Source organism: Piliocolobus tephrosceles, chromosome 7 (genome assembly GCF_002776525.5).
Source record: "Piliocolobus tephrosceles isolate RC106 chromosome 7, ASM277652v3, whole genome shotgun sequence".
NCBI lineage: Eukaryota > Metazoa > Chordata > Mammalia > Primates > Cercopithecidae > Piliocolobus > Piliocolobus tephrosceles.
The window spans coordinates 99,298,627-99,314,938 of record NC_045440.1 but is presented as its reverse complement, the minus strand read 5'-3'; the positions used below and the strand labels follow the sequence as shown (position 1 = coordinate 99,314,938).

Genomic DNA, 16,312 nt, shown 5'->3' with positions numbered 1-16,312 from the left:
GGATTGGTCATGTGACTGTGTTCTGACCAATGACATGACAGTGGGTATGATGTGGGCCACTTCTGAGCCTAGACTACAAGAACATCTTGTATCCATCTCCACTCACTTTCTCCTTCTTCTGGCTTGATGTAGGTGAGCTCTGCACTATCGGAAGGATGTGTTGAAGATGGGGAGGAGCCCAGTCCCTGAATCATCACTTGTAGGAGAGATGCCCACTAATTTAGAACAAATATTTTGGACTCTACTGTGGTCTGAATGTGTCTCCCAAAATTCACATGTTGAAACTTAATGATCAATGTGATAAAGAGGTGGGGCCTTTAGGAGGTGATTAAATCATGAGGGTTGAACCAGAATGAATGGGATTAGGCTCTTATAAAAGGGCTCAGTAGAGTGAGTTCACTCTCTTCCACCCTCTCACCATATAAGGACACAACGTCTCTGCTTCTGGAGGATGCTGCAACAAGCTAACATCTTGGAAACAGACAGCAGCCCTCGCCAGATACCAGTCCTGCCAGAACCTTGATCTGGTACCTCCCAGCTTCCAGAATGATGAGGAATTTCTGTTCTTTATAAATTGTCCAGTCTCGGGTATTTTGTTATAGCAGCACAAATCAACTAAGATGGACTCTATGTGAATAAGAAGTGAAATTCTAGCACGTCTGAGCCACGATGCTTTTGTTTATGATAGCAGTCAGCATTACCTTATCTAAGACATTATAATGAGTGCTTTCCTGATGTGGCAGCACATCACGCAGAAAACCTTCTTAAAATTCTTCAGACATCTTCTCATCTCCTTCCCAACCACTCCATCTCTATTCCCTCCTAAGAGTCCGCTTCCCACTCATGGACGTGCTTGTAACCACAATTCTCTGAGAAATATAATCCCACTCTCATTCTGACCCCTGTTCTTCCAAGAGGCTGCCATTATCTTTACCCTGAAATGTGGGTAAATTTTAAAGCCGTCATCTGAACACGAAGTTTGCTTTAATAGGTTAAACATGTTCTCCAACAATTTTCTGTAGACCCAGTAAAAGTAAACTTCGTCCTATTCCAGACTAAACTGAACAGATTATTTTTTGAAATTACAAAGTAATCTGATATAATTAAAATAATATGGTATTGTTGTACAATGATTATTACAAAGGCATTATTTGTTCATCAGGGTAAGAGAGATTCTGCCATAGGAGACAGCCAGTCCCCCTCAAATCTCAGTGATGTGACCCAGCTGAATGCACAAAGTCTGCTTCAGGCTCCAGAGACTCCAGGGCACTTGTACTCCATGGGGTAGCTCAGAGATCCAGGGTGCTTTGACCTTGGGGCACCATCATGTCAACATGTGCTTCCACAGCAGAGGGAGAAAACACTGGAGCCTCTCACATGAACTGGGCCATTCAATGCTCTGGCCTATATGCAACTTGTCACCTCAGGTCACAGCTCATTGACTGGAGCAAGCCACATGGTTCCTTCAAACTTAAGAGGGGCCAGGGAAATGTTACCCTTCCATATGCCAAGAGGGGACTGAGAGCTGGATTTGGATGAGCAAGATGCACTAGAAGACTCTACCTTTGACATCTTTTATTTTGGTTTCTTAATATTTATACCTTAAACTTCTGGGAAGTCCAAATTTTTCTCCAAAATGATCTTGTGTTTGAATTTTTTTTTTTTTTTTTTTTTTGCTAAGTGATTTGGACTTTTTCTTTCTAGCCCCAGCTAATTAGAATGAATGTAATGTAAGGAAACAAGTTCCTTTAATATAAACAAGAGCAAGGGAAATTAGAACCCTAAGAGAGGACCGCTCCTTCTCTCAGGAGACATGCTCAGCCGGGCAGGCCTGGGAGGACAGTGCAGGTGGGAGAGGGCCAGGAGAGGAGGTGCTTCTAGCATTGTGTTCCCCACCTCTCCTCTTTCCAAATCACAGAGCTTTCTACCGTGATAAAAATACCTAGAGCCTCCGTCATTTTAGCAAGATTTAATTAAACTGCCCTAAATTAGAAAATCTAGTCATTGTTTGCATTCCTAGATGCCTATGTTTAGTTGAGTCACACGTAAGCAGAGAAATGAAAAATTAGCTTAATTTTTTGGCTGCAGGGAAGGGTGTGAATTGGCTTTTTGTCACTCGTGGGGAACATCTTGTGTCTTCCCTCAGCTGGGTTTCTCTGATGGGATTGCTTCTTCCCACCCTCCTGAAGGTCTCTAAGGACAAACTGCAGCTTGGCTCTGTCCTGGGGGAATCCTCCAGAGCCCACAGACAGACCAGCCAGATGGCAGAATCCAGGGGACTCCTCCTGAGAACAGCTGTGACCCTTCCAGGCCTCTGAGTAACTGACAGCTGCTCCCAAGTGGGCCTAGAATGGAAAGGGGGGCTTCTCACATGTGGGCTCAGAGCAGAGCTGAGTGCTGGGGAGGTATTCAGGAACCTCCTGTCTTGAAAAAATGACTCAGGGAAACTTCCAGAAACCTAGGGGTGGGGGAGTGGAAGGCTGTAGAGTAGCAGTAGATGCAATGTTTAAGAACACAGTTTCGGCCAGGCGCAGTGGCTCACGCCTGTAATCCCAGTACTTTGGGAGGCCAAGGTGGGCAGATCATGAGGTCAGGAGTTTGAGACCAGCCTGGCCAGCGTGGTGAAACCCTGTCTCTACTAAAAATACAAAAAATTAGCTAGGTGTGGTGGCAAACTACAGGTACTCAGGAGGCTGAGGCAGGAGAACTGCTTGAACCCGGGAGGCAGAGGTTGCAGTGAGCCGAGATGGCACCACTGCATTCCAGCCTGGGTGACAGAGTGAGACTCTGTCTCAATAAACAAACAAACAAACAAACAAACAAACCAACACAGTTTCTGGAGCCACCCTGTTTTGCCTTGAATCCTGGCTCTATTATTGGTGAGTTGTGTAACCGTGAACATGGTACTTAACCTTTCTGTGCCTGTTTCCCCCTCAGATCATCCTAGCTGTGCCCCACCGTGTTGCTGTGATGATTAACCTAGTTCCTAGATGTTAATCCTTGTAACAGTGCCTTTCTTATACCAAGGGCCCAATAAATGCTAGCTTTTGTTATTATTACAAAGAGGCCCTCCCAGCCAAGCATCTGCCTATCTCTGGGAACTTCCACTTGCTTTCCTGTGGTAGCACCCCAGGCATTCTCCTTCCAGAATGCCTCACTGTCCAAGCAGTGGAGAGCTTTTAATTTAATTTAATTAATTAATTTTTTTAGAGACAGTGTCTCACTCTGTTGCCCAGGCTGGAGTGCAGTGGTGTAATTGTAGCTCACTGTAGCCTTGAACTCCTGGGCTTAAGCAATCAATCCTACTGCCTCAGCTTCTCCAGTAGCTGGGACTACAGGTGTGCACCACCACCCCCAGCTAATTAAAAGAAAATTTTTTGTAGAGATGGGGGTCTCATTATGTTGCCCAGGCTGGTCTTAAATTCCTGGTCTCAAGTGATTTTCCGACCTTGGCCTCCCAAAGTGCTGGGATTACAGGCATGAGACACTGTATCCAGCCTTGATTTTATTTTGGTCCAGAAAGCTGATCACTTTGATGGACCAATCTTCAGGCAATGCCTGATCTGTGGGTAGGGAGAGCTACAAGCAGCGTGGTATCTCAGAAGCTATCCAGGGTTTGGGTCCAGCAACAAAGCTGTCATGGGGAACAGCCTAAAGCTGGAGAATCTTTCAGAAAACCCAGAGCCAGCTCAGGCCCTGGAAGTAACCATGGAAACAGGAGCCCACAGAGGCATGCAGGGTGTGGGATAGGTACGTGGGTGGATGGATGGATGGGTCGATGGGCGGCGGATGGGTAGGTGGGTGGGCAGGTGTCACTTTCACAGCAGAAGGGCGAGGGCTGGGGCAGCAGCTGTGAGCACCTCTGAGCTGAAGGAGGTTTGGGAGCTTGGAATGTGTCCTAGGGTGGACAGCTGGGCATGATAAAGACAAACAGACCAGGACAGAAAGGGATCTTACCCTGAGAGATTTCTCACAACTTCCCAGCCTAGGAAAGGAGTAGAGGTCACGGGAGGAGGAGTGGGGTGGGTTTTTGGAGCAGCGTCCTTGAGCTTCCACTCCACATCTAGGTGAATTCTGCCTCATCTAGACCCTTGCATGTTATGACTCCCCCTGCCTTCTACCTCCCATCTACACCAGCCAGGCTTTTCCAAGCCCTCTGTGCTCCACTCTGCCACAACCTGCAGACAAAGACATGCAGTCAGTGCATTTAGAGCAGCAACCTCCCACCAGCCTTGGTGCCTGCATGGTGTTGTGTGCAGCATTGTGCTGGGACTGCAGCATCCTGCCACCAACTGCACGTATGTCCTGGCTCCGTAGCTTCCAAGTCTGGCTTCTGGCCCCAAGAGTCTGTGATCTGGCCAGGCATGGTGGCTTACACCTGAAATCCCAGCACTTTGGGGATGCCAAGGCAGGAGGATCACTTGAGGCCAGGAGTTCAAGATCAGCCTGGCCAACATGGTGAAACCCCGTCTCTACTAAAAATAAGAAAATTAGCCAGGCGTGGTGGTACGCACCTGTAAGCCCACCTATTCTGGAAGATGAGGCAGGAGAATCACTTGAACCAGGAGGTGGAGGTTGCAATGAGCCGAGAGCACGCCACTGCACTCTAGCATGGGCAACAGAGTGAAACTCCATCTTAAAAAAAAAAGAGAGAGAGAGAGAGAGTCTGTGATCTACCTAAAATCCCTCAGTACATTCTTCTGCCCAAACCGCACCAGCTTCAGTGGGAACCTAGAATGGCACCCTCCTTCTAAAATGCAGTGCGGATAAGTTCACAGTGGAAGACGTTGTTCTGAGAAAAGGAAAACAAAGTTCTGTTGAAGGTTAAGAGAACATTTCTCAGTGCCAGCCGGGACTCCTAGAGAGCCTGGGAATCCTGGGCTGCATCGTGGACCTGGAGTGAGGGCCTTCCAGCCAAGGATAGCAATGGGGACTTTCCTGTGTCCCCTGTCTCCACCTTGGGAAAAATGGATGCAGGTTGTCTACCAGCTTCTGCTCATCCATCAGCAGCAGAGAATGCCAGGGACTCCAGTTTCTGTGATCTGCTTCTTCCTATAATCTTGACACCCTGTGATTTTATATGATTGAGCTCTGGCCAGGAAATGTGCAGAGGTGAAGTTTGCCACTTTCAGACCTGGCCTCGAAAACATCTTTGTGTCATTGTCCATGCTCTGTCTCTTCCCTTATCTCTCAGCTTAATACAGAGGATGCCAGGAAAGGATTCTGGGACCCTGGGAGCTGGCAGAGCTCTAGATGGAAGGATCTTGATCCTGGAATCACCATGTGGGGAAGACACTTTCCAAACACCCAACTGGACCATAACACAAGCAAGAAATCACTGTTTTCCAGTTGTCCCCCCTTATCTCAGGTTCTACTTTCTTTAGTCTCATTTACCTGAAGTCTGAAAGTATTCGATGAAAAACTGTGGACGTAATTCATAAGTGTTAAATTGTGTGCTTTTCTGAGTAGCTTGGTGAAATCTCTTGCTGTCCCATCCAGGACAGCAATCCTCCCTTTGTCTGCCAAATCCATGCTACAGGTTCTCCCCACCCCTTAGTCACTTAACAGCCATGCTGGTTATCAGATCAATTGTCTCAGGGCCATAGTGATGTCCAGGTCACCCTTATTGTAATAATGGCCCTCAAGCACAAGAGTGGTGACACTGACATATTGTTATAATTGTTCTATTCTATTATTTGTTATTGTTCATCTCTTACTGTGCCTAATTTATGAATTAAACTTTATCATAGGTATGTATATGTAGAAAAAAATATCTAGGATTGGTACTATCTGCAGTTTCAGGAACCCATTGGGGTACTTGGAATGTATCCCCTGCAGATAAAGGGGGGACTGCTGTATTATGTTAAGTCCCTGAGATTTGGGGGTTGTTTGTTATAGCAATTAGCCTACCCTAATTGGTCCTGCACCTACTTGAGATAGTTAAGAGGGCAGATTTGGATACCAGAGAGACATGTTTGAGTCTAAACACCCCACTTAATGGGCATCATTAAATGAGGTAATAATAGTACCCAAGTGAGGGCAAGAGGCCAGCAGAGAGCTTAGCACAGGGCCGACACATCACAAGCACTCAGTAATTGGCACTCGTCATTGCTAACATTTTAAGCACTTGCTATGTGTCAGGCCTTGGTATATAGCTCTTTAATGACTCTTTTAATCCTCACAGTAATCTTATGAGTGTGGGACTCTCATAGGTTTCAAGATGAGGAAAATGAGGCATAGAGAGAGTAAATGTTTCACCCAAGGATTCCTGGCTAAGGGCAGGACTGGGACAGCTAGCTTCAGGGTGCGGGGCTGGCTCTTCATTTTCTCTGCCATCTTCATCTTCCTCGCTCACCTGCTGTGGTGGGTGGTGGTTGAGGCTCCTCTACTCCCTGAATGCACTGAAGGGTCTCAGGGTGAATTGTTCTGATCCGGGCATCCCACTGGGCCCAGAGGGTAGGCTTCAGTTCAGCTGTCAGCCTCCCAGGGAAAGTTCAGGAGAGGAGAGACAGCTGACTGCAGAGGATATGCCTGAGGTCGAGGGAGAGGGAGCTTCTGGATCCCTGGGCCTCAACCTCTGCACAGTGGGCTTCAGGAGGACCTAGGGTAGAGGGGAAAGGTGGCCAGACCCCTGAGGCTGAGAAGGGCCCTGGAGGGACATGGTTGCCCCTACCTTTGCAGCCATGTTGTCCTCTTGTTCATTTCCCTTGTGGTGACTCTAAGTTTAAATTTTATCATACTTTTGTTAATTATTCCAACCTTGGGCCAGGCGCAGTGGCTCATGCTTATAATCCCAGCACTTTGGGAGGCTGAGGTAGGTGGATCACTTTAAAGGTCACGAGTTTGAGATCAGGCTAACATGGTGAAACCCCATCTCTACTAAAAATACAAAACTTAGCCAGGCATGGTGGCAGGTGCCTATAGTCCCAGCTACTTGGGAGGCTGAGGTGGGAGAATTGCTTGAACCCAGGAGGTAGAGGTTGCAGTGAGCTGAGATCGCGCCACTGCACTCCAGCCTGGGTGACAGAAAAATACCCTGTCTCAAAAATAAGTAAATAAATAAATAAAAAGTTATTCTAGTCTTGTCTCAGGATGTCCTGAGGAATTCAGCGAAGGGCCCCCAAAGGAGCAGTGCCTAGTGGAGCCGGTGAAGAGCCCTCCAAGGATAAGGAACTTGGAACAGAAGGCATCAGAGGAGGGAACTTGAGGGCTCCCATCCCACAGGTGCAGGTCCTGTGCAGGCCAGATGTGGAGGATCTGGGCCCCTTTTCATTAAAGGACTCTTAGAGGAGCCCTTCACACACAACCGTACCCTTCTCTCCCTCATCGTTGGCCTCCAGGGAGCACACAGGACTGGAAGGGCTGTCGTCAAACGAGGGAGTGGCCTCTGCGGATAAAGCCAAATGGCCCAGGCAAGGACTCACCTGTAAAACAAATTCAGTCTAGCATCCAGGGACAATGCAAAAGCCATATAAACATTTACTGTTGCCTCCTGAGAGAACACTTCATGAGGAATTGCATTTGTAACGTGCAGCAAAACTTCTAAAATCCTTTGTTCTCCAATTTTCCTCTCAATCCCTCCCCTCCCCTACTCCAACTTCACTGGGTCCTAGATCCGGCTTCCTTCGTTCCAGGGTCTCCCTCTCCTGCCTCCATCCCCAGCAGCGCCCCTGCGCCCTCACTCCTGTAAAGCCACCCAGACAGGCTGGCCATCTCCCTTGTCCTCCCTCCCCATTTCCACCATCAACATCAAAATGGCTCAGGAGGGGATCCTCTTCCAAGGAGGAAGAGAAATTGTGACTGTTCCTAATCACAAATTGTCTCCAAGGTAAATAATTCTGGGAGAAGCAGGCACAGGAAACCGGCTAGGAATCTGGCATGGAGGGAGGTGACCACAAAGGCACTCAGCCCTCACAGTGCTCCCACCACAGGCAGGCCCTGCCCTAAGAGCTGGAGCAGTGAGTGGGTGTCTGCCAAACTGAGTGAGAGGCAGCCCCCTCCCTGAGACTGGCCGCCGGGCTGCAGACTCATGGACACACAGTTCTCGATCCACATCCCCAAAGTCAGGCTGCTCAGGGGCTCAACCTTGGATCTACCCTGGAATTGCTTAGGAGCTTAAGAAATGCTGAGTTTTCCTCACCAGCGACTCTGATCTAATTAGCCTGGTGTGAGGCCCAAGGCATCTAGGAGCATTGGCTAAATTAAAAGCTCCCTAGGTGATTCGAATGTGCAGCTAGAGCTGAGATCTACTAAGCTGATCAGTTGCTCAGGACAGCACCCCAGAGCCTGGGGGCTCCAGCCACAGCTCCAGGCACAATGACCCCCCTCCCCATCCAGTTCCCTTTGCTACATCAGGAGGAAGGAGTTGGGGCCAAGACTCCGGTTGGCACAGAATAACTTATGATAGCAGCCGGGGCCTCATTCATTCATCATCCAATCATGTATTCAATAACTATTTAATATACGTGTTGTGAAGGCAACAAGAGAAACTGACCAAGGGCTCCAGTTTAGACGGGGGAGTCAGGCCTCTTTGAGGAGGTGATATTTAAATCACCTGAGTGGCAAGAAGGGGCCTGCCCTGTGAACCATCATGCCAAGCAGGGAGTGCGGAAGTGCAGAGACCCTGCACAGGGAGCAAAGCGGGGATGCAGCTGGAGCACAGCTGGTGGAGAAGAGAGCAGTGAGCTGAAGTCTGGGAGGTGGGCAGAGTGTACAGTAGGGGGCCTTGGAGCTGCGGTTAGGAGGTGTTTTTCATTCTCAGTGCAATGGGAAGTCCCTGGAACCTTTTCAGGAGGGAATGACATGACCTGGTTTGTGTTTTTAAAAGACATTCTGGCTGCTGTGGGGAGGATGGCTGGTGGGGAGCAGGATGGACACAGGTGAACTGTCCGGTCCTTCAGGGCGGGAGGCACCCCTGTGCTGAGACCCCAGGGGGAAGGTCAAGGACCCAGTTCTTCCTCACAGTGGGGAATGTAGGTCAGGCAGCTCCCTCAGCCAAGCTGCCAGTGCAGCCCCCTCGCCTGTCAGGGGGAGAAAAGCTGTCTGAGATGTGTGGGCTCAGCTGAGAGATCAGCATTGGCAGTGAAGGCAGAGATAACAGTCGACCAGGTGCAAGGATCTGGGCCACCGACTAAGGTCTCTTCATCTTCCTTCCCAGGGTACCTCTCCCTGCACCCCTGTACCCCCTCACCATCTTCCCAGCAGGCCGGGCCAGCCCAGAGGCAGGCCTCAATCTGTGCCTGGAGCAGGTGGCTGTATTTTAAGATCAGGGCTCAAACCTCTAAATAAACCATAAACAAAGCCAGCTTCCCCAGTATAGAAGGAGGGAGACGGCTCCATTTCTTTTCAGCACGGTGGCTGGGAAATAAACAAGTGGCTCTGCCTGTCACATACACTTACCCTCTGCAAAGGCATCTGTCAGACCCACAGAGCTTCTGCCTCAGCCTTTCCAAGAAATAACTGATGTGCCCCACATTGGGCTTCTCCCTGTGGGCTCCAAGTTCACTTTGCCATTCAAGGAAAGGTGAGCATGGGGCTTGCCCCTGACCCCAGCCTCACAGGAAGAGCTATCAAAGGGCAGGCTTAGACACAGGGCCCCAGTGTAGCTGGAAGCCTGTTGGCACAGCTCTCTCAGCTGGGGAAGGGGACAGGAGGGAGGGAGAGAGGGAGGCAGGCAGGAGGTCAGGCGGTTGGCAGGAGCAGGGGCAGAGCTGAGAGGGGCAAGGAGTGGCCTCTGTTAGAGAGATGGGAGGATGAGAGCCTCAGGGGCCCAGACAGAGCGGGTGTGCAGGTGGAGTGGCCGTGGATGTGGGAGAAACAAAGAAACAGAAGGCAGAGGGCTCTCTCTCCATGGGTGAAATCTCCCACGACCACAGAGGATGAAGGAGCAAGAACAACAGACAGGAACAGAAGGAAGCGGGCAGATACATGAAGCAGGGGAGGGAGGAAAGCCCCCGAGGAATCAAACTCAAGTATGTGTAGAAGGAAGGACCCTCAAAATGCAGCAGGAAAAGGTGATTTATGCATTGAGCTAAATCAAAAGAGCCAGGAGCCAAGGCCAAGGGAACGGGAGCGGCTGGGAATGGTGACATGTGGCAGAATGTGGCTCATGTCACACTGGTGACATGTGGCACACACAGATATGTGGCGGTGAAGCAGAAGGGGGCTGTGAGCTCTGGAGGGGCCAGAAGGCAGGCAGCTCATAGTGAAAGGATAGGGTTAAGAGCTAGAGAAAGCCACAGGGCCCATGAAGACTGTCCCCCAGGTGCTGCTGCTCAGGCCCCTGCAGCAGGGACACCTTGCAGCCACCATCACCCCCAAGGTGTGGGAGAGGGGATTGGAAAATGTTGAAAGAGGCAGCGACACAGGGATTACACATGCATTGAAGCACACACCCCCTCAGCAAGGGCAGCACTCTCTCCACAGCACCCCCATGGGGATGAAGGAGATCCAGGGGCTCCCAGACTGCAGTCAGGTGCGCGGGAGCCACAGACCTCCAATGATGGACACAGCAGACCTAGATGAGGTTGCTCTCCACAACACAGACCCTGAGAGAAAGGGAGATGAAGACAAGGACAACCAAGATCAGATTTTTCTCCCTCTGTCCCTCTCAGACACACACACACACACACACACATACACTCTCACACACGCAAACACACTGGGAAATAAAGGGTGGCTTGTATGTGTTTGGGGGTAGGGCAGACGGGAGGACTGGTTTCCTCTTTTAGGGACCTGAAGAAAAGTTTCCCAAAGCCCGGGGAAAGGTCAAACACAACAAAGAGGAAGTGTGTGTGGCCCTCACTACCCTGCTGTCCCTCTCCCATGTGGCTGCCTCAGCCTACACACACATTTGCAGAGGCCTGCAGGGGCATGGGTGTGAAACCCTCTCAGCAGGCAACACACTGCATTCACACCCACACACATGTCCAGAAGCCAGTGGCTGGCACAGGGATGGGTCAGACTTGGATGCAGGAGCTCCCATACGAAGCCAGATTAAGGGTTCTCTCCATGTCCACCAAGGAGGCCCCAAGCCCTCCAGGGCTACACAGAGTACCTCTCCAGCTGGGACGGCATTGCCAGAATTGCGTAAAGAAAGAATGTGCTTCCCACTGTGGCTGTGGTGGTTGCACCATGAGTCCAGAGCCACCTTGCAAGGGCATTCCCAGGACTTCTGACCGAGACATGTAGACGCTAGCTCCCTGCTAAGCTCGCACACCCACGGTGCTCCAGTTTTGCAAGTGGACACCACAGAGAAAGACCAAAGGGAGGGGGCTGCACAGGGGACTGGGTCCATTTCTCAGCTCAGCCCAGTAGGCAGGGCCTTAAGGACAATCCTAGGAGACCAAGAGCTCAGATCTGGGCCACGAGTCTTCTTGGGAATGGGGACGCAGATCCTGAGCACATCTACCAGTCCCCACTCCAGCTCGAACCCCCCAGTCCCCACTGTTGGCACGCACACCGCTCTCAACGTATTCCACACGCATAAGTCCGTCACAGTCCCAAGAATACTACACTGTACACAGCACACTGTACACACAGCACACGGTTCCCCATGCCACACACTGCGCTGACACACGTCCCAGGGCTCCCCTGTGCCGACGCATCTTCCCATCCGACAGAGGACCCATTTTAAAGAACGCGGTACACACAGTGAAAAGTCCTGCTGTCCTCAGCCTACACACACACACAGCGCCCTGCAGTCCCGCACAGCCCGCACACCACACCGGCCTGGACACAAACGGTGCCCACACAGAGCTCCAGACCAGAACTCAGCGACTCCCGCCCCCGCTGTGCGGCCTGCGCTACCGTCCCCCGCGTACTAAGCCGAGCTCCACCTCAGACTTCCCGGCCCCCTGTTTTCTCCTCCAGCTCCTTTTCCCCAACAACCCCACCCCCGGGCTTCGGGAAACTTTTCTTCAGGTCCCTAAAAGGGGAAACCTGGAGTTCCTCCGGTCCCGCCCTGTACCCGGACACGCGCAAGCCGCCCTTTATTTCCCAGCCCGGCTCCCGCCAGACCCAGCGGGGAAAGGTCACCGTAGGCAGCCCCCTGCCTGCGCCCTGGGGGTGGTGATAATAACAGCTGTCACCGGGGGATGGGCGGGGGGAGGGAGGGGTGTCGGCCCCGCGCCCAGCCGGGGGCGCAAGGTGGTCGCGGTGACGCGCTGGGGAAGCGCAGAGAAGCAGCGGCGGCGGCTGCGCCTTCCGAGCCCGGGGCGGTGGCCGAGGCGCGCGGAGCTGTCCGTTCAGCACCACCGCGCCGCGCCCAACCCAGGGCCCGCGCCGGGTCACACCCGCTCTGCTCCCGCCCGGGTTCACTGGGCGCCTGCGGCGCGGGCTCCTGCTTCTCTCGGCGGATGACGGGCGCGCGGATCCGGAGAGGGGGCTCCGCGAGCGGCGGGACCACGCAGCCACCTGTGAGCCTTCCGCAGCTGCGGGCGGCGGCGGCTTGCCCGGCCCGAGACGGGAGGAGAAGCTCGGCGGCCCCCGCCCGCCGGCCCGCCGGGCGCACACTCGGGCGCACACACTCGCATCCGCGCACGCACCGCCAGCAGGCAGCGGCCACCGCCGCGATGCTCGCCCGCGGGTCGGGGAAGTTTCCCGCCGGCCTCGGCCGCGGGCGCCGGTGCTCCCAGGTAAGCGCTTCCACAACGCGCAGGGCGAGCCCGGGCAGCCCCGCCGGGCGAGGCGCAGCGCACGCGGCCGTGGGGCATAGCGCCAGGCGGGCGGTGAGACCTGGGCCGGGGACGCGGGGGCTGCAGGTGTGGGAGCTGGACCCAGGGGAGGCCGGGCCGCCCCGCTCTTTCCCCGGCCCGGGTTTCCAGACTCCAGCGCATCCGCCCCAACCTCCCAAAGCTACGCGCCCCCCATGTCGGCCCCGCTCTGCCCGTGCGTATTTCAGCTCTGGTCCCTCCTGTCTGCGGCGAGCGGGCGGAGGCGTCTCCCAGGCCTGCCCATGGACAAGGTCAGCACGCAGCCCCCTGGGCGCTCAGAGCCGCGGGGACGCGACGCCGCACGCGCAAAGCGCCAACCGAGACCCCCGGGGTGGAGCCGTGCTAATAGAAACATACCTACCCCCAGCCTTTCCTGGGAGGAAGCCAGACCCCTCAAACTCTTGCCCCAGCCCAGTGCCCTTCAGTACCCAAGACCCACCTAGGAGGCCTGGGCCCGCCAGAAATGGGTAGGAAGAGGGGGCGATGGGCCGGGGCGCAAGGCCCTCTTGCCGACGCTGTTCCCTCCGCTTCCAGGTGTAGCGCCCCCGCGCGGCGCGGGCTGCCGGTGCCTCCAGCATGACCGGCCAGAGCCTGTGGGACGTGTCGGAGGCCAACGTCGAGGACGGGGAGATCCGCATCAACGTGGGCGGCTTCAAGAGGAGGCTGCGCTCGCACACGCTGCTGCGCTTCCCCGAGACGCGCCTGGGCCGCCTGCTGCTCTGCCACTCGCGCGAGGCCATTCTGGAGCTCTGCGATGACTACGACGACGTCCAGCGGGAGTTCTACTTTGACCGCAACCCTGAGCTCTTCCCCTACGTGCTGCATTTCTATCACACCGGCAAGCTTCACGTCATGGCTGAGCTGTGCGTATTCTCCTTCAGCCAGGAGATCGAGTACTGGGGCATCAACGAGTTCTTCATTGACTCCTGCTGCAGCTACAGCTACCATGGTCGCAAAGTGGAGCCCGAGCAGGAGAAGTGGGACGAGCAGAGTGACCAAGAGAGCACCACGTCTTCCTTCGATGAGATCCTTGCCTTCTACAACGACGCCTCCAAGTTCGATGGGCAGCCCCTCGGCAACTTCCGCAGGCAGCTGTGGCTGGCCTTGGACAACCCTGGCTACTCAGTGCTGAGCAGGGTCTTCAGCATCCTGTCTATTCTGGTGGTGATGGGGTCCATCATCACCATGTGCCTCAATAGCCTGCCTGACTTCCAAATCCCTGATAGCCAGGGCAACCCTGGCGAGGACCCTAGGTTCGAAATCGTGGAGCACTTTGGCATCGCCTGGTTCACATTTGAGCTGGTGGCCAGGTTTGCTGTGGCCCCTGACTTCCTCAAGTTCTTCAAGAATGCCCTAAACCTTATTGACCTCATGTCCATCGTCCCCTTTTACATAACTCTAGTGGTGAACCTGGTGGTGGAGAGCACACCTACCTTAGCCAACTTGGGCAGGGTGGCCCAGGTCCTGAGGTTGATGCGGATCTTCCGCATCTTAAAGCTGGCCAGGCACTCCACGGGCCTCCGCTCCCTGGGGGCCACTTTGAAATACAGCTACAAAGAAGTAGGGCTGCTCTTGCTCTACCTCTCCGTGGGGATTTCCATCTTCTCCGTGGTGGCCTACACCATTGAAAAGGAGGAGAACGAGGGCCTGGCCACCATCCCCGCGTGCTGGTGGTGGGCTACTGTCAGTATGACCACAGTGGGGTACGGGGATGTGGTCCCAGGGACCACGGCAGGGAAGCTGACTGCCTCTGCCTGCATCTTGGCAGGCATCCTCGTGGTGGTCCTGCCCATCACCTTGATCTTCAATAAGTTCTCCCACTTTTACCGGCGCCAAAAGCAACTTGAGAGTGCCATGCGCAGCTGTGACTTTGGAGATGGAATGAAGGAGGTCCCTTCAGTCAATTTAAGGGACTATTATGCCCATAAAGTTAAATCCCTCATGGCAAGCCTGACGAACATGAGCAGGAGCTCACCAAGTGAACTCAGTTTAAATGATTCACTACATTAGCTGGGAGGACTTGTCACCCTCCACCCCACATTGCTGAGCTGCCTCTTGTGCCTCTGGCACAGCCAGGCACCTTATGGTTATGGTGTAAGGAGTATGCCCAGCCCCTGAGGGGAGAGATGCATGGGATATGCACCCAGGTTTCTTTTACAGTATTTAGAATCGTTTTTAGAGGGTGGTGTGTCTGACACCATGCCTTTGCACCTTTCCATGAAATGACACTCACTGGTCTTTGCATCGTGGGCATAAAATGTTCACCTTTTTGCCAGATGAGTACACCCAGAATGCTAATTTTTCTGTTCATCGTGTACGCTATTCTAGTGCTTGTGGCCCAGTACTGTCTATGAGTTGTTGTGCTCCTGTTTCTGAGGTTGTCGTGTGAGTTCTGTACAAAAAGCCCCCACAAGTCTGTCCACTGGAAATGCATCTGTGAGGTCAGCAAGGATATCATGAGATTTTTGCTCACAGTCATGTGAAAACAAAATCTCAGCTCTTTATTCATTGCTTTCATTTAGTTTTAATACCAAAACAAAGAGAATGCAAAGTTAAGCACACTTGACCAATGCAAGTCTGTATGTTGTTTTTATAAATGATCTGTAGTTCCGTGGCTTGCATGGGTGCACCTATCATCTTTAGAACGATGTACACTGATGTTCATCTCATAAATGTCACTCTTTAGAGAATGTTAGTTAAACATGTAGCGAAGATTGAATTTTTTCCCTAAGGACAGATGCGTTAGGCAGAGCGGCTTCAGCTAAATAGTCGAGACCGTGGGGTGCTTAAAGCCAAGTCAGTGCAGGCTGAGCCCCTTGGTTCATGGTCAAACCTCCGTGTTTCGTAGGGTGACTGTAGAGACATGTATTTCTGGATGAGGTTTCTGATGTAGACCATTTGACCAAACTTTGCTGTGTCTAAGATATTAGCATGTTTTGGAAATATTTATTTTTTAAGATGTTTAGGAGTAAGGTTGTGTTGTCTTCCTCAACTAAAAAGAAGTTTACTGTTGTATCGTCTCCCTGAGGTGAACTTTGTTAGGTTGCTAGCAAGGGCAGTAGCTTACTTTTGTTGCTTGCTCTGAAAGCTCATCAAATGAGAGCCCTTTTATTTCCAAGCAGAATTTACTCAAATAATTTTGCTTCTGAGATATAGTATGTTGTATATATATTATGTTTTCCCTGGAGTTCCTGCCATGACATGGAAACCTGGTGGTATGGAAGCATGTACTCAAAATATAGATGTGCATGAAGGTGGTGTGGCTTACCCAGGGCGGAAATGCTGCAGTTCTTACTTGCATTCCAATTGCCTTTCATTGGGGATGAGTGGGTAGAGGCCAGGAGAAAGGAAAGAGTTGTAAAATAAAAAACTGCTAGTTCATAAAATGTCATAAAAATTGTAAACTTGAAAAGCTTAATGCTATTCAAAAGACTTTCGAACTTCTAAACTTGCATTGAAGGTAGATGACTGTTTCCTCCTCCAAAATTCTCCTGCCCCTCTTGTTCAGTTAACCAGCACATAACATTGTGATGGGGAACCTGGGTTCCTCTATAAAATAATTCTTCTCCATCATCTTTAAGGTAATCTGATGGTTTTCC

General features: G+C 52.2%; 1 protein-coding gene across 1 annotated transcript; it reads left to right on the top strand.

Annotated features, from left to right (window-relative positions):
• The first annotated feature begins 12,342 nt into the window (after window positions 1-12,342).
• Window positions 12,343-15,084, top strand: LOC111520893 (potassium voltage-gated channel subfamily S member 2). The gene is made up of 2 exons (XM_023183990.2): window positions 12,343-12,635; window positions 13,248-15,084. Exon 2 carries the CDS (start codon window positions 13,290-13,292, stop codon window positions 14,721-14,723), a length of 1,434 nt encoding a protein of 477 aa, XP_023039758.1. The 5' UTR covers window positions 12,343-12,635; window positions 13,248-13,289; the 3' UTR covers window positions 14,724-15,084.
• Window positions 15,085-16,312: the final 1,228 nt, after the last annotated feature.

Excerpts from the sequence above, each read along its gene's own strand:
- LOC111520893 (XM_023183990.2), top strand. The coding sequence starts at position 13,290 with ATGACCGGCCAGAGCCTGTGGGACGTGTCGGAGGCCAACGTCGAGGAC.